Source organism: Culicoides brevitarsis, chromosome 1, assembly GCF_036172545.1.
Source record: "Culicoides brevitarsis isolate CSIRO-B50_1 chromosome 1, AGI_CSIRO_Cbre_v1, whole genome shotgun sequence".
NCBI lineage: Eukaryota > Metazoa > Arthropoda > Insecta > Diptera > Ceratopogonidae > Culicoides > Culicoides brevitarsis.
Window position 1 is genome coordinate 8,478,363 of NC_087085.1, and position 23,802 is coordinate 8,502,164.

At 32.5% G+C, this 23,802-nt stretch overlaps 4 protein-coding genes across 4 annotated transcripts; 1 reads left to right on the forward strand and 3 right to left on the reverse strand.

Moving 5' to 3' along the window:
• Nucleotides 1-93: 93 nt before the first annotated feature.
• LOC134827361 (chromodomain-helicase-DNA-binding protein Mi-2 homolog) lies at nt 94-9,072 on the reverse strand. The gene is made up of 6 exons (XM_063839961.1): nt 8,919-9,072; nt 7,560-8,353; nt 3,941-6,725; nt 996-2,852; nt 620-738; nt 94-533 (listed from the first exon to the last, which is right to left on the reverse strand). Exons 1-6 carry the CDS (start codon nt 8,950-8,952, stop codon nt 531-533), a joined length of 5,592 nt encoding a protein of 1,863 aa, XP_063696031.1. The 5' UTR covers nt 8,953-9,072; the 3' UTR covers nt 94-530.
• Nucleotides 9,073-9,159: 87 nt separating this feature from the next.
• LOC134836780 (vacuolar protein-sorting-associated protein 36) lies at nt 9,160-10,525 on the forward strand. The gene is made up of 2 exons (XM_063851997.1): nt 9,160-9,322; nt 9,380-10,525. The coding sequence occupies exons 1-2, from the start codon at nt 9,227-9,229 to the stop codon at nt 10,475-10,477; spliced, it is 1,194 nt and encodes a 397-aa protein (XP_063708067.1). The 5' UTR covers nt 9,160-9,226; the 3' UTR covers nt 10,478-10,525.
• A 981-nt stretch (nt 10,526-11,506) lies between these two features.
• Nucleotides 11,507-13,066, reverse strand: LOC134837085 (uncharacterized). The gene is made up of 2 exons (XM_063852399.1): nt 12,829-13,066; nt 11,507-12,777 (listed from the first exon to the last, which is right to left on the reverse strand). The coding sequence occupies exons 1-2, from the start codon at nt 12,996-12,998 to the stop codon at nt 11,754-11,756; spliced, it is 1,194 nt and encodes a 397-aa protein (XP_063708469.1). The 5' UTR covers nt 12,999-13,066; the 3' UTR covers nt 11,507-11,753.
• Nucleotides 13,067-18,260: 5,194 nt separating this feature from the next.
• On the reverse strand, nt 18,261-23,672 carry LOC134827491 (eukaryotic translation initiation factor 4 gamma 2). The gene is made up of 5 exons (XM_063840163.1): nt 23,347-23,672; nt 22,716-23,267; nt 19,526-21,691; nt 18,704-18,890; nt 18,261-18,637 (listed from the first exon to the last, which is right to left on the reverse strand). The coding sequence occupies exons 2-5, from the start codon at nt 23,115-23,117 to the stop codon at nt 18,450-18,452; spliced, it is 2,943 nt and encodes a 980-aa protein (XP_063696233.1). The 5' UTR covers nt 23,118-23,267; nt 23,347-23,672; the 3' UTR covers nt 18,261-18,449.
• Between the last annotated feature and the right edge of the window lie 130 nt (nt 23,673-23,802).

Here is a 23,802-nt window from a genome sequence, read left to right on the forward strand (position 1 = left end):
TTCAAACATTTAGTAAAATTAACTTACCTGACAATTAAAATGAGCAAAAATCTTTTCCAAAAAAATGCCTTCAATTGTACTTTACGACAAAAATTTATAAATATTAAAAATACTTTATATTATCCATATTATTATTAGTTATAATAGAGAAAAATTCTTATGTATTCACAATCTAATTTGTTCGTCAATCAGAATGTTATTTTTTTTCTTCTTTTCTTTTTTTTAAAGGAGTTGCATTCACTGTCCACATCAATAATAATAATAATAATATAGCATAGTTATCTTGAAAAATTGGTAAAAAAATCAAATTTCTGGACAAGAATAAGTAAGTGAGCCAAAAACTGTTCATTTTTGCATGATTGAACGAAAAAAGTATTTTTTGTCTTAAAAAATCCTAATGAATATTTTTTTGTTTGTATGTTCTTTAAAAACTAATTCTTATTATTCGAATTAAACTAAGTTTATATTATAAAGGTTGAAAAACACTGAAGCTGACCAACTTCCAATGAGGATGATGATACACAAGTTGTTTACTAAAAAAAATAATTTTTGGTTTATTTTATGATTTTTTTTATTTTCCTTGAGTTTGAAGGAAAAAAGAATTTTAACGACGATTTACCTGTGCATTTTGCCCGGGAACGGAGAATGTTGGTCTGAAGTTACCAAAGTTCGATGCGTTTCCGAAATTTTGCAAATTTGCTCCTTGGAAGCCAGGGGGAAATTGAACCATTTGTGATACTGAAAAAAAAAATAAAAATTAATAAATTTTTAAATTTAAAAAATAAAAAAATTAAAATTAATAAAAAAAAAATTTAAAAAAAAAAAATTAAATAAAAAAAAAAAAAATTTAAAAAAAAAAAAAAAAAATTAAAAAAAAAAATTTAAAAAAAAATAAAAAAAATAAAAAAAATTAAAAAATTAAATTTAAAATTTTCAATATTTAAAAATAAAAATATATTTTTTTTTAATTTTTAGAATTTTTTTAAAAAAATTACCTGCTGTTGAAGCATTGCTTGCTGTGGCAGCCAATCGCGAAAGGATAGAACGTTCAGACATTTGCAAACGTTGCGCGACAGGCGGAATACGTGCAAGCGTCGCCGGCAATCGTGACACATCACTCTTCATATCCGACAACAATTCCTCGAGTTGATTCAAAACTTTATGCAAAACCGCATTCGCAGGCTTATTTCCCGCCAACGATTCCTTGCTCAAATGCTGATGCGATTCAGCAAGACACTCAACTTCAGCAAATCTTGCATTAAGTGACATCGCGGGATGCGACGGATCTTGCGACAAATTCAAGTAGGCAGCACGACGCAATTGTTCTTCAATCACGAGAGCTTGTTCGAGCAATTTGAAGCGACGCGCGAGGAATTTATTCTTAATTTCCAAGAAATTTCCCTTGCCAACGTCCATTTTGAAGGGTTCGTTGATGATGGCGAACCGAATGTCGTTTTGGATGTCTTGCCATCTGCCGTATCCGTGCGTTACGATGCCCGCAAGAAGCCAATAATCGTGTCGACGATGCCAAATTTCGTATTCGCGCGATGGAACAGCAGCTTTTTCCTCGTTAAGCCAAAGCGTGTGAAGTTCTGTGAATCCGCCATCGGCAATATTGAACATGAATTGCCGTTTGTGCACTTCGATGGTTTCATCGAGCTTTTGTTGTTGCTTCAGAAGTTCACGTTTTTCCTCTAATTCGTCTTTTACGAGAACAACGTCGTCATCGTCGTCGGTTTTGGGTTTGGAATCTGCAGGTTTTGCATCAGAATTTGATGTTTTTTCTTCTTTTACGTCGTCTTTTGTTTCTTTTGAAGCTTCAGTTGGTTCTTCTTTTTCTTTCTTTTCTTCTTTTTCATCAACTTCCATCTTTGTGTCAGATTCTGGCTTCTTTTCTGCTTCTTCTTTCGGTTTTTCGTCACCTTCTTTCTTCGGATTTTCCGTTGATTCTTCGTCTTTGTCGACATTTGTTGGAGCGGGACTTGGCGCAGCGCTCGTTGCTGGCGTCGCACTTGCACTTGTCGTTCCCGGAGTGCCTGTTTCCTTCGCTTGAACCGGTTCACATGGTTTCCTTACCAATTCTGGCATGCTGTAATACCCATTAATATGTTCGAATTCCTGAACTTTTTTGCGAATCAATGACATGACCCCAATTCGTGTCAACACATGTTGTCGACTTAAACCTTCTCGCGGCACTCCATCGGCAAAAGTTTCCGCCGTATCCGCACCCGGTTCACACAAATGACGCATAAACAACGAAACATAAGCCTTGAAATTTCTCTCGCTCTTGCCCCGTAAATCTCTGACAAGCCATTGCGAGTTGAAGGCATCTTGCGGCGGCATGCCATACCGCATAATCGCATTCAAGAAACTCTTCCGTTGACGCGCATTGAATCCTAATACTTCGATATTGCCGCCCACGCGAGCCAATAGCGGCGGCAAAGGTCTATCGCGTTCGCGATCCATGCGTTTTTTGCGACGAACATCGCCATCTTTGTCATCAAAGTCGTCGTCGTCGCGTTCTTCGTCAGATCCGCCCGAATAATCGGACATGTCGGAGACGTTATCTTGCCATGTCGAGTCTTCGCGAGATTCGGTAGCAACGACGCCGCCATCCGTGTAGTTGACTTGTTTGCGAACACGTTTGCCTTTGCCCAAGGTACGGGCGACGTCTTCTTGATGCTGTTCGTAATGGTGTCGCAAAAGTTTGACCCAATAAGCGGGATCAGAGTTTTCAGCTTCTTGCTTGATGATTTCCGTTTCGGGTTCTTCTTCTTCGTCGCCTTTTGTGGCGTATGAAGCGACTTTGAACGATGAGAGATAGTCGTTGGCGAGTTGCGTTTGATCGGAATCTGTGAATAAAAATAAATAAAATTGTTAAATTTTGATTTTTAAATCAAATTAAAAAAAAAAATAATTTAAAAAATTTAAAAAAATCATTTAATTTAATTTTAGAAAATAATTCGCTTTTCATCCTGCTTAAATTTTCTTAAAATTTTAAATAATTTTTTTTTAATTTAATTTTTTCAGTTTTCAAAGTTGAAAAATAATAAAATTTATGAAAATTAAATATTAAAACCAAGATTTTTGAAAAATAAATTCAATTTGAAAATAAAAAATTATTTTTAAAAAAAATTATCGTATTTACCTAATTTTCTCAAAATATTAAAAAAAATAATTTAAAAAAATTAAAAATAAAAAATTTTTTTATTCAAAAATTTTTTAAATTTAAAATAAAAAATTATAGGGGTAAAAACGAATACAACTCATGGAAGTTTAACGTTATTTACGAATATTATTTTTTTTTATAAAATTTTGAAATTTTTTTTTTCGATTTTCGAACCAAATTAGAGTTAAAATAAAATATTTTTTAATTCAATAATTTTAAAGGAATCTCAAAATTAAAAATAAATTATTTTTTTCAATGAAACAATACCTTACAGAAAAATTTTTTAGAGTATTAAAAATAATGCAAAAAATTTTAAAATTTAATTAAAAATTGATTGTTAATTTTTTTTTAAATTTTCTTATAAAAAATTTTAAGCATGAATAATTTTTAAAAATTTTTGCAATTGCATAAAAATAAAAAAAATAAATGAATTTTTATAATTTCAATTAGGTAAATTTCAAAATTTAAATTTTAAAGGAAAAATTGAGTTAAAATAAATACACAAAATTTTTGTAAAAAAAAATAATTTTTAAATTAAAACAAATGAGAAAATTAAAAAATTATTTTTTTTACAAAAATTCATTTTTTAAAATTTAAATATTAAAATTTATTTAGGTATTTTTTTTATTTTTATGCAATTGCAAATATTTAAAAAAAATTTTCAAGCTCAAAATATGTATAAATATTAAAAAAATAAATTAATTAAAATTTAAAAAAAAAATTTTTAAATTATAAAAATCGAATTAAAAATTAAAATAAATATTTTCTTACCATTTCCTTCACTTGCGGTATCCTTCTTGTCACGATCCAACAAATCCATAACAGCTTTGTCATCATAATGAATTGCTTCATCTTCTTTACCCTCTTCTTCCTTAAAAAGCTCTTCCGTACCGAATCGCAAGATGTCATCCAACTCTTGTTTCGTGAAATTCGCACCTTTGCTTCCCATCCCGGGTCGCACAACCAAATGCGTCAACATCATTTTCCTCTTCGCGACTTGCGTGACACGCTCTTCCACGGAATTACGCGTGACAAAGCGATAAATCATGACTTTGTTTGCCTGTCCGATACGATGAGCACGCGAAAAGGCCTGAATATCGTTGTGAGGATTCCAATCCGAGTCATAAATGATGACAGTATCTGCCGTCGCCAAATTAATACCCAAACCGCCAGCACGAGTCGACAACAAAAACACAAATTGCGGAGCTCCGGGCGCATTAAATCGATCAATTGCTTCTTGACGAAGATTTCCCGTGATATTTCCGTCGATACGTTCATACCGATATCCTTCGCCTTCCAAGAAATCCTCCAAAACATCCAACATTTTTGTCATTTGCGAGAAAATCAGCACACGATGGTTTTGTTCGCGCAAAATTCGCAACATTTTCGAGAGCAACATCAATTTTCCCGCACTTTTCGTCAATGCGGTAATTTCGTAATTACCTCCGGGACCCAAGGGAGCTTCCTCCGCCGCCGCAGGGAACAAATACGGATGATTACAGCATTTTTTCAAATCCATCATGATATTCAACAGAGAACATGCAGCTCCGCCCGATTTTGGATTCAGGGCTTCGTAATTTCGGGTCAGGATGTATTTGTAATATTTCTTCTGCATTGCCGAAAGTTCGACACGCACGATAAATTCCGATTTCGAGGGCATACTCTTCAGTACGTCAGCCTTGAGACGTCGCAACATGTGAGGTCCCAACATTTCATGCAATTTTTTAACTTGTTCTTCCTTCGAGATGTCCGCAAATTCGCTCTGGAACGCCGTCAAGTCGTTAAACTTGTCTTTGTTGAGGAAATTGAGCAAATGGAACAACTCTTCGAGGTTATTTTGCAACGGAGTACCTGTCAGCAGCAGTTTATAGTTCAACGTATATCCGGACAAGACTTTGAAGAACTTTGATTGGTTACTTTTCAAACGATGGGCTTCATCGACAACGAGTGCTTCCCATTCAATCGAACTCAAACACGCCTGATCGATGGAAATTAACTCGTATGACGTGATTAAAACGTTGAATTTCAACGAAGTAGCACGAATTTTACTTGCACGTCCTCCGCGCACGGCTCCATCTTCGAAACTGAGTTCGTGTTCACGAATTACAGCACGACAATCCTTGTCGCCGACATATGTGACGCAATACATATCCGGCGCCCACAGTTCGAATTCACGTTCCCAATTGATCAGAGTCGATAGGGGGACAGCAATTAAGAAGGGACCTCGGCAATGCCCTTCCTTGAATAAAGTATACAAAAATGTCGCTGTTTGAATGGTTTTTCCGAGACCCATTTCGTCGGCGAGAATTGTATCAGTTCCATTAGCCCAGGAATAACGCAACCAATTGATACCTTCGAGCTGGTATGGATGCAAAGCCATGCCCGTTTCCGAAATGTAACTCGGTTGAACATCCATTTTGCGTTTTAAATCCGTAATTGGCTTGTCTGGCGGCGGATTATATTTCCGCGCAGTAAATTCGCCTTCTTCTTCTTTGTCACGACGTTTTCGACCCTTTTTCTTGCCTTTCTTATCGCCTTTTTCATTGCTCAAATAGGCGTTTCTCATGTCGTTATAGTACTCGACCGCATCTTTGAATCCCGGGATTTCGTCAGTTTCTTCGTCCCACGTGCATTGATCGTATCCGAGTTCGCGCCATTTGATGTAATACAAAGTTGTGCCATCGCGCTTCGTACTGTGATTAATAACACGTTGGATGACCAGCCATTCGGGTTTTATGCCGTATTTGTAGTATTTTTCCTCCAAGGAGTTCTTGTCAACGGCATGATAATGTTTGTGATGTCGTTGAATGCGTTTTGCTCGTCCGTCGTTTTCATCCAAGGGCTCTTCGTACTTCGGGGGTTCTTCCATGTCGTATTTTCGCGTGTACGATTTGAACATTTGCGGATGGAAAACATCAAGTTGCAACTCTGTGACCCATTCGACATGCCAATACGAGCGTCCTACGAATTTTACGAGATATTCTCGATGACGCCCTCCCGAAGACATTTGCTTCGAACTTCCGGGTTCGTCTTTCTCCTCAACCCATTTCCACGTGATGATTTTTTGCACGCGATGCGGTAATGGGGGGCAACTGCAACGCGGGCATCGCCAATCGCCATCGGGAATGTCGTCGAGCGGAGGATTCAAACAGAATGTGTGGTAAGCTGAGGGGCAAGAATCGCAACACAATAGCTCGCCGCCATCTTTGCAAATGCGACAAAATTCTTGATGTTCGTCGTCTTCTTCGATTTGGGGGCCTTCGGCTTCGCACGTTGCGCAAGACCATTTTCCTTCGGGCGCTTCCTCGAGCTCGGGATCGAGACATACCAAGTGATATGCTTTCGGGCAAGTGTCGCATAAGATAATTTCGCCGCCTTGTTGACACACTTCGCAGTAATCTTGATGCTCGGGTTCGCCATCTTCATTTGTGGCGGCTTTGAGCTTTTTCTTGGACTTTTTGCGACCTCCGATTTTAGTTTTTGCCTTTTTGCGTACGACGGGTTGGTCAGTCTCGACTTTTGCTTCGTCTTTTGGATCGTCTTCGGGTTCAGAGGCCTATTTGAAAAATTAAAAGAAAAATTATTTTAATTATTTTTGCTTTAAAAAAATATTTTTTGATTTTAAACGTTCAAAATATCGAGTATCGAGTATATTTTTTCTAAAATTTTATTTGTTTTTGTTAGAAAATTTTTAATTAAAAAATAGCTTTTCATTAAAAAAAATATTTAGAAACGAAATTTTAAAAAATCAATAAAAACAATATTTTTGTAAATTTTTTGATAAATTTTTAAAAAATTATATTTTTAAAAAAATATTAAGCAAATTTAAAAAAAAAAACAAGATTTCATTTTGTTTTATTCATTTTTTTTTTTTTTTTTTTGTTTCAAAAAAATTAAAAAATAACTTTTTCAATTTTAATCTGCTTTAATTCAATTTTTAAACATAAACAATTTAAAATTTTTTATCAAAAATTTTTAATTTTTTTTTTTCAAAAATTTTTATTTTTTTTTTTTTTTTTCAAAAGTTGAAAATTATTTTTTTTATTTTTAAAAATTGATTATTAAACTCATTTCGACAAATTTTTCATTTTTTTTTTTTTCGTTAAATTTAATTTTTTTTTAAGTTTTAAAAATTTTTAAATTAAAGGTTTTGAAAAATAAAAAAAAATACTAAAAAAAACAAATAAAATAAAATTAAAAATATTTTAAAAATTAAAAACTACAATATAAATTTGATAAAAAGTATTTAATTTAAAAAATTTTAAAATAAAAAAAATTTTTAAATTTTTTTTTGCAAAATTCGGCAAAATTTGAACTTTTTCTAACATTTTAAGTATTAGATTTTCTTCTCAAAAAATTATAAAAAAAACTAAAAAAAATCATAACTTACCATCAACATTTTCTCAAATTCAGCATCAGAATCACGTTCCGAAGCATTTGATCCCTTTTCCTCTTCATCTTCGGAGCTCGCCTTGTTGCGTTTTCCAAACTTGATCTTCAACGTTGGTACTTTTTGCGACGCTCTTCTGCCTTTTTTGCCGCTCGAACGTCTGCTGGTCTTCGGTTGATATTCAGGCGATGCTGGCGGTTCCTCTTCTTCCGCTTCTTCATCGCCTCCCGCTTCACTTTGCATATGCGGATTTTCCTCCGAAAATTGTCTCCATTTCGCCTCTACCAACATCATCAACTTCGACATCGGGACCCGAGCATTTTCCTTTTGCAAAATCGGACGAACATGCTGCATAAAAGCCTTCAAAGTTGTCAAACTGCGATATTCGCTGTCGCTGTACTCGATATCGACGTCAGTCATATCGAAATTCGTACAAACTTCGTCAACCGTGAGATGTTGTGCCTCCGAACTGGCAGCACTTTTGCTTGCTTTTTCTTCTTTTTTGCCGCGTTTGCTGCGTTTCGACGACTGATAATCCGAATCGGCATCTTCTGCCTCCTGAAAATCGGAATCGTCGCCACTTTCATTCTTTTTTCGCTTCTTTTTCTTTCGCCCACGCTTCTCGTCGCTGCGCGCCTTCCGTTTTTTGCCCTTTTTGCGTTTCTTCGTGTCTTCCGGCTCGTAGTCGTCGTCATCGTCGTTTGCCGGTTTCAAGGCAACATCGTCGTCTGATGCTCCCGAGCCATTTTCTTGCTCCACAGTCTCGTCTTGGGCGACACTTTCGTCTTCGGCACCTGCAAAGAAAACACGAAAAAAATTGAAAAATGTCATTATTGACGTTTCCGCTTTTTGAGCAGCAAAGCAAAAGAGGCAATGAACGCTATACGAGTAACTGTAAACCCATTTAGCTATGTGTGTGTGTGTGTGTGTCGTGTGTGCGTGCGTATGTAACTTTGTTTCAAGGAATTAAAAGTTCTAGCTACAATTGCACACACAACTTAAAATTCGTGACCTTCAATTCTAAATTTCGCGAAAAAAATGCATCAAAAACCCATTTTCATGAAAATTTCGCGAAAATTGTCGAAAAAATTGCAATTAATCTCCCCATTGTCTTCATCCATCTTTTTTTTTACAATTTTTGGAGGAGCTGGGATTCGATGGGCAGATTTTTCAAACGACATTTACGTGAAAAAAGCCCTTTTGGATCGAATTTTCTCGTTATCCGGCATCATTTCGTGACGAAATCTCGCGATTTAGCGCAAGAAGAGTCGGATTGTGCAAATATTTACATGCGAAAACAGATGATATGAAAAGGCGGCTTCGAAATGGAGCGTGCGAAAGCTTGAAATGCATTTTTACCTCCGTAATCGTCGTTTTCCTCGTCGGATGCCATAATTTCCCGCTGCGGCAAGACACGTGCAAGAGTTTTCACAAAGGTTTTCTGTGGTCCGTCACTTATTTAACACGAAAATCACGTAAAATTGCAGTTGTGCCTTCAAGATGGCCAATCTAATTTGACTTCAAGATGACGCTGACGTCTCAATTTGCCTGCATGCGCATTCAGAAATCGCCTTTGTGCTGATTCAACGTCTGAAAAATTGTAAACATCACTGCGAATCCTCAAAAATCCCTTTAATTCTTCCTTTTTTAGACATTTTCTTGCTCAAATGAACCGTTTTGAGTACTTGCCAGCTCAACTGAAGGAAGGAGAAATATTTGTAGCACGAGACACAGTCGTGAGAATTTACGATGGGCACGAAAAAGTAAGTTTCTTTAATTTTTTCCTCAATTTCTGATTTAATTTAATTATTTTTTTGCAGTGTGGCTTCGACGAAGGCGACATAATCCTTACGACGCATCGCATTATTTGGGGAAAAGTACTCGATATCGCTCACGGCGTCAACACAATTTCCCTACAGCATCGCTACATCAACTCATTCGACGAAGAAACAGCAAGTTCCGGGTTTTTCGGCCGTAAAAAACGAATTATCATCAATTTACATCCGCCGGCGAGCGATAAAGTGCCGGGACCACGTGATCACAGTTGTGCCTCTTTCATCAAACTCTCCGGGAAAGATGGGCTTGATCCGAATTTCGTGCAATCCTTGTACGAGACTGTCAATTCTCGCGTGTGGGAAGTTGTTGCGATCGACGAAGTTAGTTACACGCCGAGCGAAGAGGCCCAAAGGGAAGGCGAACCTGTGCGACGGATAAAATTGCGCACGGGAATTGTGGGCATCGAACGTGGCTTGCAGGAAAAACAAAAACAACAAGATCAAAACATCTCGTTGGCATTTCAGGACTTGAACAAACTCATGACGATGGCAAAAGACATGGTTGGCATCTCGAAAATTATCAGTGCGAAGATCCGCGAGAAGCAAGGTGACATTTCCGAAGACGAGACAATTCGTTTTAAATCTTATTTGATGAGTTTGGGCGTCGATGATCCCGTGACGCGAGATTCGGTGCAAAGTGACTCGGAATATCTCAAGCGATTGGCGCAACAAATTTGCGAAATGCTCCTGGATCCGATTACCGAAGCTGGCGGCATGATGTCGATGGCAGATGTGTATTGTCGGGTGAATCGAGCGCGTGGATTGGAACTTTTGTCGCCCGAAGACTTGCTGAATGCGTGTAAAATTATGTCGGGACCCGTGAAATTGCGAACTTTTCCGAGTGGATCGATGGTTTTGCAGTTGGATAGTCACGACGATGAATTAGTTGCCACAGAAACGAGAGACACGGTCGAGGAAAGGGAGTCAATTAGTGTTGAGGAATTGGCGAAACTCGTGAAAATTTCAGTTATTTTGGCGCAAGAGAGATTACTCGCAGCTGAACGTGCGGGATACGTTTGTCGCGACGAATCAATCGAAGGCTTAAGATTTTATCCTAATTTATTTCTCAAGAATTCGAGTTAACTCAACTATTTTAATAAAAAATATTTAAACGAAATTTTTTAATTCTTTAATTTTCAAGAATAAGGCCGCTCCAAATTTTTTTTGAACTTTTTGTCCCATTGCTCACTTCAAAGGTCGAAAATCCAACGAAGAAAAATAAAAAAAAGTTGAAATTATTTTCAAAATTGACCGTTTTTAAAATTTTCATTAAATTTTCCAAATTTTTTTTTAACTTTTCAAATTTTAAGAATTGAAGTATAGAAAAACGATTATTTTTAAAATAAATAAATTTTGATTTTTTTTTAACAAATTTTAAAATTTTTGTTCGAACTTTTTGTACCAAAAATTTTTTTTTGTAAATTTTGGGGGGGGGGGTCCAAAATTTTTGAAAATAAAAAAAAAATAAAAAAAAAATTTAAATACTTTTTCATACAAAATGACAAAATTTTAACAAATTTTTATCTTTTATGAATATTTTAGTAATTTTTGTGGTATTTACAATGAGATTTGATAATTTAAAATTGATCTCAGAGTATTTCAAGTTAAAAATTTAAACAAAAAAATTTCATAAAAATATATGTAAAAAAATTTTGAAAAAAATTTTTTGAAAATATTTTTAGAGAAGAAAATTCATGTTAAATTTCGTTTTTTAATACAAAAATTGTTGAAAATTGAAAAAATTTTAAAATTTTTTGAAAATTTCTTGAAAAATATAAAAGACAAAAAACGGTAAATTTTGATAAAATTTTCAACTTTTTTTTTATTTTGCCCCATTGGATTTTCGGCTTTTGAAATGGGGCATGGGACAAAAAGTTCAAAGAAAATTGGAGCGGCCTTAATTTTTTTTAAATATTTTTTAAATTTTTTGATGGTCATTTTTAAGAAAATTTTAAATTTTTAACTGAGATAAATTTTAAATTATCAAATCTCAATGTAGACAACTTGTTAAAATTGTCAAAAACATCGGAAAAATTTGGAGCGGCCTTAATTTTTTTTTTATTAATTTTTAGTTTTTTGAACATATTTGGACATTATTCTAGATTTGGCTTAAAATAAATATTGAAATTTTTAAAAAATTGACTCAAACTAAAAGTTCTAAAATTTTTTTCAATATTATTTTTTAATTTTTTCATTACTTTAACGTCCTAACTTTATGAGATCCTAAAAATAATGTGAAACATTTTCTCCAAATTGCACTTGCCTCATGACAAAAATCTCAAAATTGTCGCAAATTTTTGCAATTTTTTTCACAAAATCACAGATACGAGATCAAAAAAAGCGCCTTTTCACGCCAACTTCAATAAATATTCATGTTACTAAAGTCTCGTTGCTTCGCATGATCACTATTAAAGTCCAAAATCCTCAAATCCGTGTCAGTTTGAATGTACAACTGACTGTTATCACAAGCGATGGCATAAACAGGCGACCTATTGTAGTTTGTGTGTTTCGGAAAGTACATTTGCACGAATCTCCGAGGCATCCTGAGGTCGTACAAATTCACGCGGAAATGTTTCATGCCACAAACTGCTCCAAATTTGCCGTCATAGTCCAAACAGTAAATCGACGAGTCGTAAATATCCTGAAAAATCATTTGATCTCGTTTCGTTCGGATATCCGTGAGTCTCATCGTTGAATCAAAATTCGCTGTTAACACGACATTTTCGTCTTTCCACGTTAAATTGTACACGGCAGCCGTAACGGATTCCATATCATCCAAAATGCCCGTTTCGACGTCGATGAGACACAAAGCGCGTCGTTTTTTGTCGTGATATTTGCCAGCAGCGAGAATTTTCGCCGTCGAATGTAACTTCAGACATTGAAACCCTTGATGGAATTCAAATTGCTTCTCCAACGCTTGAATGCAGTCGAGTTCCGTTTCCATTCGTAAAATTATTCCCGTTCTCTTGCCCGCCACACAGAAAATATCTCGATAGAAATCCACGCAATTCACGAATTCCGTCGATCCGGGCCCAAAAACTCGATCAACAACGGAAGATTTGTCGGTAAAATTGTACGTGAGGCAATTTCCGTTTGCCAAACCAGCGAACAAGACATCATCGCGTTTCGTAAAGTGCGAAATTTCGGTTTGTTCTTCGCGATTGTGGATGGAAACGTAAGGTCTGTCCTCAGGAAAGCCATTTTTCTTTCTCTTGTAGCACCGGATTTCGAAATTTACGGATTTGACAAGCTCTGTGGGAGACAATTGGATGTGTGAGAAGTAAAGAGGCTTGTGTCGGAACAAAATATGCTCGAAATAACGTCCTTCCAGCCAATTACGATGGATTTTCAGCAGTTGAATGGATGTGAAATCGATGGGAGATCTAAAAATAAACGAGAATTAATCAAAATTTCTGATGAAATTACGAACTTACCTATTTTTGGCACACACAAGACTCTTTTTGCCAACTGTTTGTTTGAGAAATTGGTTCACAAGGGTCATCAGGTAGGAGCATGACATCGATAATCGTATCAAATCTGCTTGCGACAGGTACTCCAGCACCTTTTCGATCGCATATTCGTCCATTTCCAGGAAGTTGCACATCTTTTATGTTATCTCCTGTCGTTTTTCATCAGATTTTCCGTCAGTCTTTTCGAGTGTTGAAATTTTTCTTTTTGTTTTTATTGAATGACAGTTCCCTTCGAAATTCGACTCGGCACGCAAAAAGTTGTTTTGACAGCAAGAAATCACATTTCCCCGAACGAAAGAATTGCTCAAATCCCGAAAAAAAAAATCAGGAAAATGTTCAAAATGGAAGGAATTGCAGGCGTTGATCCCGCCGAGGAGCAACGAAAAATGAAGGAACTCGTCAAACAGAATGTCTTCTCGTTCTTCTTCCTGTGTGCGGCGATCAGAGTTTGTAAGTTTTAATTTTTTTTTCCTGAAAATTTTGATTTTTTGACATGAAATTTTGTGTTTTAGTACCATTCTTGCTCAGAAAAGTTGGAGAGACGCATTAAGAGCCTTGTGAATCATTCGTACAACTAACAGTAGTCAGTAATGTAGAATAGAAAACACTCAAGGAATATCAATTTTCGACAAACATTCACTAAACTAATCTATCGAAGATGACCATAAATTACTTACCATAATGATGAAATATTGAGCCAGTTACATTTAAATTCGCTAAAAAATACAAAAAAAAAAATGTAATTTTATGATTTTGTATGATTATCAAATAAAAACATAATTTTAAAGTAAAGAACAAAAAATTTTATTTATTTATTTTATTTTATATTTATTTATTATTATTTTTTTTTTGATTATTTAAGGATCTAATTAGCATAAATGTTTAAAAAAATTTGCTTTTAATTTTTTTTTAAATTAAAATTAATAAAACAATTTATAAATTAAAGAAAAAATATTCAAAAAATTGATTTCCATTGATATCTGATCGATTTTTGATCAAATAAAAAAAAGTACGATTTTATCATATGAGGAGCAAAAATCGTACTTTTTTCTCAAGTCAATTTTCAACCAACTTTTGATGGGTTTCAAAGCTAAAAGTTAATAAATATTCATTCTAAAGTTGATTTTCATTGATATCTGATCGATTTTTGATCAAATAAAAAAAAGTACGTACAATTTTATCATATGAGGAGCAAAAATCGTACTTTTTTTCTCAAGTCAATTTTCAACCAACTTTTGATGGGTTTCAAAGCTAAAAGTTAATAAATATTCATTCTAAAGTTGATTTTCATTGATATCTGATCGATTTTTGATCAAATAAAAAAAAGTACGATTTTATCATATGAGGAGCAAAAATCGTACTTTTTTCTCAAGTCAATTTTCAACCAACTTTTGATGGGTTTCAAAGCTAAAAGTTAATAAATATTCATTCTAAAGTTGATTTTCATTGATATCTGATCGATTTTTGATCAAATAAAAAAAAGTACGATTTTATCATATGAGGAGCAAAAATCGTACTTTTTTTCTCAAGTCAATTTTCAACCAACTTTTGATGGGTTTCAAAGCTAAAAGTTAATAAATATTCATTCTAAAGTTGATTTTCATTGATATCTGATCGATTTTTGATCAAATAAAAAAAAGTACGATTTTATCATATGAGGAGCAAAAATCGTACTTTTTTTCTCAAGTCAATTTTCAACCAACTTTTGATGGGTTTCAAAGCTAAAAGTTAATAAATATTCATTCTAAAGTTGATTTTCATTGATATCTGATCGATTTTTGATCAAATAAAAAAAAGTACGATTTTATCATATGAGGAGCAAAAATCGTACTTTTTTTCTCAAGTCAATTTTCAACCAACTTTTGATGGGTTTCAAAGCTAAAAGTTAATAAATATTCATTCTAAAGTTGATTTTCATTGATATCTGATCGATTTTTGATCAAATAAAAAAAAGTACGATTTTATCATATGAGGAGCAAAAATCGTACTTTTTTCTCAAGTCAATTTTCAACCAACTTTTGATGGGTTTCAAAGCTAAAAGTTAATAAATATTCATTCTAAAGTTGATTTTCATTGATATCTGATCGATTTTTGATCAAATAAAAAAAAGTACGATTTTATCATATGAGGAGCAAAAATCGTACTTTTTTCTCAAGTCAATTTTCAACCAACTTTTGATGGGTTTCAAAGCTAAAAGTTAATAAATATTCATTCTAAAGTTGATTTTCATTGATATCTGATCGATTTTTGATCAAATAAAAAAAAGTACGATTTTATCATATGAGGAGCAAAAATCGTACTTTTTTTCTCAAGTCAATTTTCAACCAACTTTTGATGGGTTTCAAAGCTAAAAGTTAATAAATATTCATTCTAAAGTTGATTTTCATTGATATCTGATCGATTTTTGATCAAATCAAAAAAAAAAGTACGATTTTACCAACTTTTGATGGGTTTCAAAGGAGCAAAAATCGTACTTTTTTCTCAAGTCAATTTTCAACCAACTTTTGATGGGTTTCAAAGCTAAAAGTTAATAAATATTCATTTAAAGTGATGGGTTTCAAAGCTGATTAATAAATATTTTCTAAAGTTGATTTTCATTGATATCTGATCGATTTTTGATCAAATAAAAAAAAAGTACGATTTTATCATATGAGGAGCAAAAATCGTACTTTTTTCTCAAGTCAATTTTCAACCAACTTTTGATGGGTTTCAAAGCTAAAAGTTAATAAATATTCATTCTAAAGTTGATTTTCATTGATATCTGATCGATTTTTGATCAAATAAAAAAAAGTACGATTTTATCATATGAGGAGCAAAAATCGTACTTTTTTTCTCAAGTCAATTTTCAACCAACTTTTGATGGGTTTCAAAGCTAAAAGTTAATAAATATTCATTCTAAAGTTGATTTTCATTGATATCTGATCGATTTTTGATCAAATAAAAAAAAGTACGATTTTATCATATGAGGAGCAAAAATCGTATTTTTTTCTCAAGTCAATTTTCAACCAACTTTTGATGGGTTTCAAAGCTAAAAGTTAATAAATATTCATTCTAAAGTTGATTTTCATTGATATCTGATAGATTTTTGATCAAATAAAAAAAAGTTATCATTGAAGCAAAAATCGTAATTTTAATTAAAGTCAATTTTCAACCAACTTTTGATGGGTTTCAAAGCTAAAAGTTAATAAATATTCATTCTAAAGTTGATTTTTAAAAAAAAGTATTTAAAAGTTAATAAATATTCATTCTAAAGTCGATTTTCATTGATATCTGATCGATTTTTGATAAAGTAAAGAACGCAAAAAAATTTGATTTTTTTAAGGATTAAATTTCGATACGCTTTAAAAAATAGAAACAACTTTTGTTTTTCTAAAAGTACAGGATTTTTTAAGATTTTATTATGAAAAAAAATATTTTGCGTTTTCGATGTACAGGAGAATGTTTCTGTCGTTTAGCACCTTACCGCCTTTGATTTGACAATTTTTAATTATTTTTTATAGTTTCACAAAATGGCCTTTGATTCCGTTTTTTTATAAAAACAAAGTAGTATAAACATATACTACAATAAAATAAAAAATAGTACATATTAAAAAAAAATAAATAAAAAAACTTACCATTTTTGAATTTCTTAAAAATTTAATTAAAACCCACAAATTTTCTTGTTTCCTCTTTGATTTTTATTAATTTTTTTTTATCATTTTTTAATTTTAAATTTATTTTCAGTACATAATTTTATTCAATCTTTTTTTTAATTATTATTTATTTTTTATCATCATCTTGTTAATTTTTTTTTAATTTAAAGGAAACATTTAGATTATAATTTTATCAAAGTCTTGCATATTTATAATTTTTATTTTATTCTTTTCTTGTATCAGAGTGGAAAATTTTATCATTTATTGGACAGCTGCATGGATCATATCTTTGTAAATTTAATTGCACAAATTTTCTTCTGTTTTAGGACTTTTAAATATTAGTTTAAGCTTTTTTTCATGTGATTTAAGTGGTGGTTCGATTAATATTTTTTTTTTAATTTTAGATCAGAGGAATAAGTAGTTGAAAAAAAATTAACAAAAATCGTGTGTAAGGCAGTGATGTTGTTGCGTAATTATGATATTTTTTCATTCTTTTAAAAAATCAAGAGAAAAGTATTTTTTATGAAGGAAAGGACTTAAAAGGGCGAATCTTATTCTATATAGAAAGTTCCTTGCGGGACTTTTATGCCATACATTATAGGCTAAAGAATTTCTGACTTGAAACTGCCCTGACATTTATTTAACTACAAATTCCTGTTCTCTGACTAATTTTAAGAAATTCCCATATTTTAAAAAATCTGTCCTATTATTTTTAATTTTTTTTTATTTTATTAATGTGAACAGTGTTCCTATTTTTTTTTACTAATTTTTCATTTATTTTAAATATTTCTGCAGTGTGTGTGTCGTAATTTCTTTAACATTATTATCATACTACTTACTTTATTTACTATTTCTTTAATAATAATAATCATATTTATCATCATCTTCTATATTTTGGGTTGTAAACAGACTTTTCTAGTTATTCATTTTTTTTAATATTAATTATTTTTTTTTTATTTTGGAGTTTTACCATTTTCTGTATTCGTTATTTATTTAATTTACCTATTTTTATTATTTTTTATGTTCAAAAATTTTTTTTCTATTTTTCTACAATTTTAGGGTTTTAGATTTTTTTTTTGAAAGGATTCAAAACTGAAATTGTGCTGCAGGAAAATATTTTTCACACATTTTTTTAAAGTTTTTTATTTAATTCCTTGCACCATTTAATTTTTTTGTTGTGAAATTATTCAATTCATTCATCATTTCGCACAAAATTACAACAACATTCAATCAGTCATGGAATCACTTTTAATTTATTTTTATTTTTTTATTTATCTATAACTCCATCACACATTAACAAACACATTTATAGTTGAAAAAGGGATTGTTCAGATTTACTTTTACAATTTAAACATCAAAATGGATAAAAATTGAAATTATTTTTTTTTTAATTTTCAAAATAAAATAAGGGAAGATTCTACTACTGTGACGCGTTTCACTTTTGATGTCAATTCCTCAAACAAAGGCTTTGACATGTTTTAGTTTTTTTTTTTAACGACAAGGAACTGAAACGCTGCTTGTCCATATTTTAATAATTGGTATAAAAATGTAACAATTTTCATTGTTTTTCTTTAATTAACGACTTATTTCTACTTTTTTTGTCGTATTTTGTTCCTTTTTTCGATTTTTACAATCATTCAAAATATTTTTTAAATATTATTAGATCTCCGCACCATGCTTCAAAATTAACTACACTCCTAAAAATTATAAAAATAATCACAAGCCTGTTTTTCTTGCCTGAATGTAAAATAATGAAAATAAATATTTAGCGTTCGTATCTCAATTTATTGAGTTTTCCACTTGTTTTGTTGATGTTTTTAAATAATTATTTTTTTTTAAATATTCTTTAAAATAGTCTTCGAAAAAAATTTGATAAAATGTGTAACTAAAACAGTTTTTAAATATCGCCTGATTGGATTTTTTAAATTTGAAAATTGATTAAAATCGTGATTTTTAAGCTTCGTCCTCTTCATCTTCCTCCGATTCAGCCTCTGCCAAGTAAGTCAAGTAGGCGTTCACTTGGAAAAGAGCTTGACCTTTGCCGGGATACATGTCAGTGATGTCTTCTTTCCATTGGAGGAATGCATCTTCGTCGATAATATTCAGCTCGTATAGCGCTGTGAACCATCGCAGTAACATTCCTACGTGAAAAATATTTAAAATTTTAGATAAATTTTGTTGAAATTTTGATTTTTGATGGAAATTACCTTTTGGGAAGTTGACGCTATAGCAGAATACTTGAAGTGCATAGATGGCGATCAGCTGAAGATCAATCTTTTGATGCAGGAATGAAATTAATACAGGACCATACTTTTCTAATAATTGTTTTTCCTTGTCCACTATTGCTTTGTCGGGTAGTTTTGTGAGATCCACTCCTTCGGCGAGACTGGATTCCTGTAAAAAATTTAAAAAAAAATCTTTAGGTAAGTAAAATTTTAAAAAAATGTTTTATATTTCTTTGAAAATCCTTCAGAAATATTTTTTAAATATTTTTATGGTTAAAAATAAATTGAAATTGATTCAAAAAAACCAAAATTTGATTAAACTAAAATTATAAAAATTTTTTAAAAAATAATTTGTCATGTTTTAGAAGCTTTTTTTACTGAATTTGACAATTTAAAAAAATATATATTAAAATTTAACAATTTTTAAAATTAAAAAAAAAAATTATAAAAAATTATTTTCTTATTAATTTTTTTTTTAATGTTTTAAATGAATAAAATTTCTTTCAAAATACAATTTTTTTAAAAATATTTTAAGTTAATTAAAATTAATGCAAAAGCTTTAAAAATACTGAAAATATATTTCTTAAAAATTCACATTTTTAGATTAAAAAAATTTTAATTAAAAAAAAAAATTAAATTAAAATTATTTAAATTAATTTTTTTTTAGCAAAAGGATATTTAAAAAAATAATTATTTGAAATTTAAATTAATTAAATTAATTAATTAACAATTTTTTTAAATAATTATTTTTAAAATAATTTTAATTAATTTTTAATTTAATTTTTAATAAAAAATCAAACGTACCTTTGTAATAAATTTAACGATAACCGTGGTCATCGCAGTAATGAAACCGGGATCCGCATACAAGCAAGACTCAATATTCTCCTTGATGTATTTATAGAATGCCTGCGGATTGGGATCTGTTGTAATTTGTCGCCACAAATCCGACTGCACACGCAACAACGGATACAAAAAGCTCAAATTCCTATCTTCGAGAATCTCCGCCATGCGATCTTTCGTGCGATCAACTTCGGGCAGCGACGACATGAGATTAACTTTGCTCGCATTAAAGAGCTCCTGCAACGGTTGCTTGCCCAATTTCTTGTGCAATTGCTGCAAAACGAGCAAAAACAATGGGTAATGTTGCCCATTTTCCGCATAATTGGCGATATCCGAGAGTTTGCAGAGTTTCACGAGCACGGCGCGCGACAACAGCGACGCAATAATTGTCGTGATTTTTGGTATCGTCTTCTCCTTCTCGTTCATCGTGTTGATGACGTTCTTGAAGGCCTCGAGCAATGCGCTATTTGTCAACTTGTGTTCGGGTTTGCGCATCGCCAGCAGAAACTCGATGACACGATCGTGCGTGGCATCGTCTTTGTCGAGAATTTCATTGAGAATGCGGATGCAGGCGTCCTTCATAAACTTATCAGGCACTTTTAGTTCCAAGAAAGCGGCGCATTTGTCGTCGATCGTATTGCCGCCGGGTGATTTCTTCGGTTTTTTCAATTCCTGATCGTCATCTTCGTTATTTACAACTTCTTTTTCGTCGACGTCTTTCTTCTCGGTGACGCCATTCTCCTCAATTTCGCCATTTTCTTCGATGAGTTTGCTCTCCGTGCTTTCTTCCTCTTGTTTGAGGAGCGTATCGTTGACAAAAGCAACAACTAACTTCATAAATTCCTCTTTGCCGGGCCCTTTGTCCTTCTTTTCCTTCTTGCTGGCCTTTTCGGGCGCTTGTTTTATGGGGATCGTGTCTTTTTGCAAGATATTATTGATGGGCGTCGATGCTGTGGGCGCTACAACAGCCATTGGTTTGCCGACGGCGTTCTTCGTTTGTCCCAAAAGTGTATTGGGACCCAAAGTTGGACCGGAATTTCCAAAGGGCGACGATTGGAAGTTGTTTTCGTGCGTCGAATGTTGCCCGCCATGCGGATTTTTGTGATTTCCGCCGTTATTTTGATGATTATTGTAGTTGGAGTTCCAGTTTGAGTTGCGATTTTGTCCATAGGGCGACTGTTGTTGGTTGTTATAATGCCCGTTCGTGTTTTGATGCCCGCCGCGCGATTGTTCCGGATTGGAATTACGTCCGCCATACGGCGAATTGTTCTGGGAATTGTTACTGCTGGGCGGTTGAAGAGGCAACGGCTGTTGTTGTTGCTTCATACTTTGCTGACTTGCCTTGTACAACAAACTATTCTGATTTGGGCGCATCTCCAAGTTATCCACGGTGTTTGTTTGCGTCGTCGGAGTCATCATCGTGCGCTTAAAACGTGGCGCGATATCCTTATTGTTCAACATATTATTTTGCTGTTGATTATTTTGATGATGCCCGCCGCCATACGAGTTATTGTGCGAATTATTTTGATTTTGATGACCATCGCGATGATTGTTGTGCTTGTTATAACGCGGATTGTAATTGTTATTATGCCCATTATTGCCGCCATCTTCGCCAGAATTGCCTCCGCGATGATGATGGTTTCTCGGGTTGTTGTTGTTGTAGGTGCGATGTCCGCCGCGATGCGAATCGTGCCCGCCTCCATGGCGAGAATTGTCGCGCAAGTCATTTCCTCGACTGTTGTACGAGTTTTGTTGCGGCGAAAAGGGCGGAATTAACGACGACGTGCCTCCCGCGACGCTCAAACTGCTAAACATGTCATTAAAGCCCGTCGATTGCAAGTTGAGCGGTAGTTTACTCATCCAATGGTTACTGTCGCGTTCGTTATTCCGTTGATCGCGTTGTTGCCGATGCAAATACGCTGCTGAACCGCCACGCAAAATGTCTTCGTCTGTGTTCAGATCCTGCATTGGCACCGGTCCATCGGTGCGTGCGATTTTACGTGGTATCCAATTGTTGTTGCGCAGCTCAATCACGTCGCGCAATAAGAACCTTATGCGTGCCGGATAATAGCTGTTTGTTTGTATTTTTCGTTCCACATGCTCAAAATATTGATCCATCAAATTTTTGCCCTAATTCGAAAAAGAAATGTTAAAAATTTGTCTTAACTTAATTTAAAGGAAGTTCAATTTTATGAAAAGTTCATTCTTATTTAATTTTTTTTGTAAAGTTTAAAAAATAAAAATTTTTGAATTTTTAAAGCAAAAATTAAGGGTTCTTAAAAAGTAAATAAAAATTCTTATTAAAATTTAAAAAAAATTAATTTTAATTTTTAAAAAAATAATTAAAATTTTGAATTAATTTTTTATTTTAGTTTAAAAAAATATTTTTTTATTATTTTGTTTTTTCAAAAATAAAGCGAAATAAAGAGAATTTTTAAAAAATTTAGGTTTACGAAAATTTTATTTTTTTTTTAATTTTTAATCAAAGTCAACTCAAACAACAAATAATTTGTAATGAATTATTTTTTTATTTTTAAAAATTAATTTTGGAAATTTTAAAAACTTAAAAAATCATGTAAACTTTCTTTTATAAAAATTAGTTAAAAATTTATTAAAATTTTATCGAAATTTAAAATTTACTTTTAATGAAAAAAATCTAAAATTTTCTAAAATGATTTTAAACAATTTTTTTTAATTTTTAAATAATATTAAATTATAAATTATTTAATGTTTTTACTCAAATTCGAAGTTAAAAATTTTGAAAAATTTTTATTTAAATATTTTTTTTTAATTTTTAAACATTTCAAAATTTTATCAAAATATAAAAAAATAAAAAAAAAATTAAAATTACCTAAATTTTAAAAAAATTAAAATTTAATTTTAAATTAATTTTAAAATCTTAATTTTTTTTAAAAAATTTTTTTCATCATTTTTTTTTAAATTGAACTTTTAAAAAATTGAACTTGAGAAATAATTATTAAAAAAAATGTTTGAAAATTGTACAAAAACGCTCATATTTACAAAAGTAACGAGCGCCTTTCCAAAAATTTTCGTCAAAATTTACTTTTGCACCGTTGTCCCTTGCATGCGACACAGCAAACAGTCGCTTGCAATTTACTTTAGGCGCAAAAAAAATCATAAAAACTCTTCTTACCTGTGAAGCATCCAACTGTTTACCGCATGTCTTAAGAATCTGTGCCAAACATTCCAGGTCATCGCATCGTTCTTCCAGTGTGGGATTTTGTCGGGAGCCTTTTTGTAGAAGTGATCGGAGCATTTTATGTAGATGGGTCTCACCCAGCATGCCCAACTTAAAGATTTCACCGATAAACTTGACGTTGCCAAGCATCTTGGCTTTGGCAATATTTCGTTTTTCCTCGTCATCGTCCGTTAAAACACTTGAGGAATTTATTATATTTTCAAAATGTATCGCACGATTTTCAAATTTGTCACGGCAATTGTTCACAAGTAAACGCAAAAATGTACAACACGAATCATTATTTGTTTCAAAGTTTGGCGCTTCAATTGAGAGTCTTTTGCATAGCTGTGCATACATAGACGAGTACTTGGGCTCGTCAATGGCTTTTTCGAAGATCAGTAATATGGTACCATTTAGAATTTTTGACGAATTAAAGTCGAGTTTTAGCAATTCATCACTTAATTTCTCAAAATTTTCCGGCGTTAATTTGTTTAAAATACCGCGAACCTGCAACGAAACGACAAAAAAGTTCAAAAATTAGTCAAAAAAAATTAAAAAAAAAATTTTTTCATTAAAAAAAACTTACTTTGCGAAAAACCGCATCCTTCTGGGTCTCTTCGATAAGTCCATATTCCTTGATAATAGTTGGGGGTACCCAGCGTCTGCTTTCGGGGGGTACAGATGAAACTGTGTCCCTTCCCGTTGAACGAGACTCGGTCCCCGTTTGCCTGGGGTCTTCCGTTTTGATAGATTTAACAGGGAACACAGAGGTGCAGCAACTTTTTCCAAAGACCGACGAACCAAAAGAATTGCTGCCCAACTCGTCAATCAGTTTTGCGTGGATTTGGAGGAAAAAGTGTTGCAAAAATGTCTTTTTTTGTTCGTTAAATGCCCAATTCGTTTGAATTAGGTCACTTTTTTATAATTTTTTTCTTGTATTTTTTGTATATTAACACAAAAAAGCACTTTCGCTCGAAGAATTAACAACTTTTTCTTTGTTTTTGTTTCGTTCACAATTTGACGCGACGCGACACAAAGAAGA

Coding starts and splice junctions, on each gene's coding strand:
- LOC134827361 (XM_063839961.1), bottom strand. CDS start 8,952: ATGGCATCCGACGAGGAAAACGACGATTACGGAG. Junction 6,726..7,559: donor AATTTGAGAAAATGTTGATG/GTAAGTTATGAT, acceptor TTTTTCAAATAG/GCCTCTGAACCCGAAGACGA. Junction 2,853..3,940: donor TACCGCAAGTGAAGGAAATG/GTAAGAAAATAT, acceptor TTTTATTCACAG/ATTCCGATCAAACGCAACTC.
- LOC134836780 (XM_063851997.1), top strand. CDS start 9,227: ATGAACCGTTTTGAGTACTTGCCAGCTCAACTGAAGGAAGGAGAAATA. Junction 9,323..9,379: donor TTTACGATGGGCACGAAAAA/GTAAGTTTCTTT, acceptor ATTTTTTTGCAG/TGTGGCTTCGACGAAGGCGA.
- LOC134837085 (XM_063852399.1), bottom strand. CDS start 12,998: ATGTGCAACTTCCTGGAAATGGACGAATATGCGATCGAAAAGGTGCTG. Junction 12,778..12,828: donor CTTGTGTGTGCCAAAAATAG/GTAAGTTCGTAA, acceptor GTTTATTTTTAG/ATCTCCCATCGATTTCACAT.
- LOC134827491 (XM_063840163.1), bottom strand. CDS start 23,117: ATGTATGCACAGCTATGCAAAAGACTCTCAATTGAAGCGCCAAACTTT. Junction 18,891..19,525: donor TCGTTAAATTTATTACAAAG/GTACGTTTGATT, acceptor AATTTTTTACAG/GAATCCAGTCTCGCCGAAGG. Junction 18,638..18,703: donor TAGCGTCAACTTCCCAAAAG/GTAATTTCCATC, acceptor TTTTTCACGTAG/GAATGTTACTGCGATGGTTC.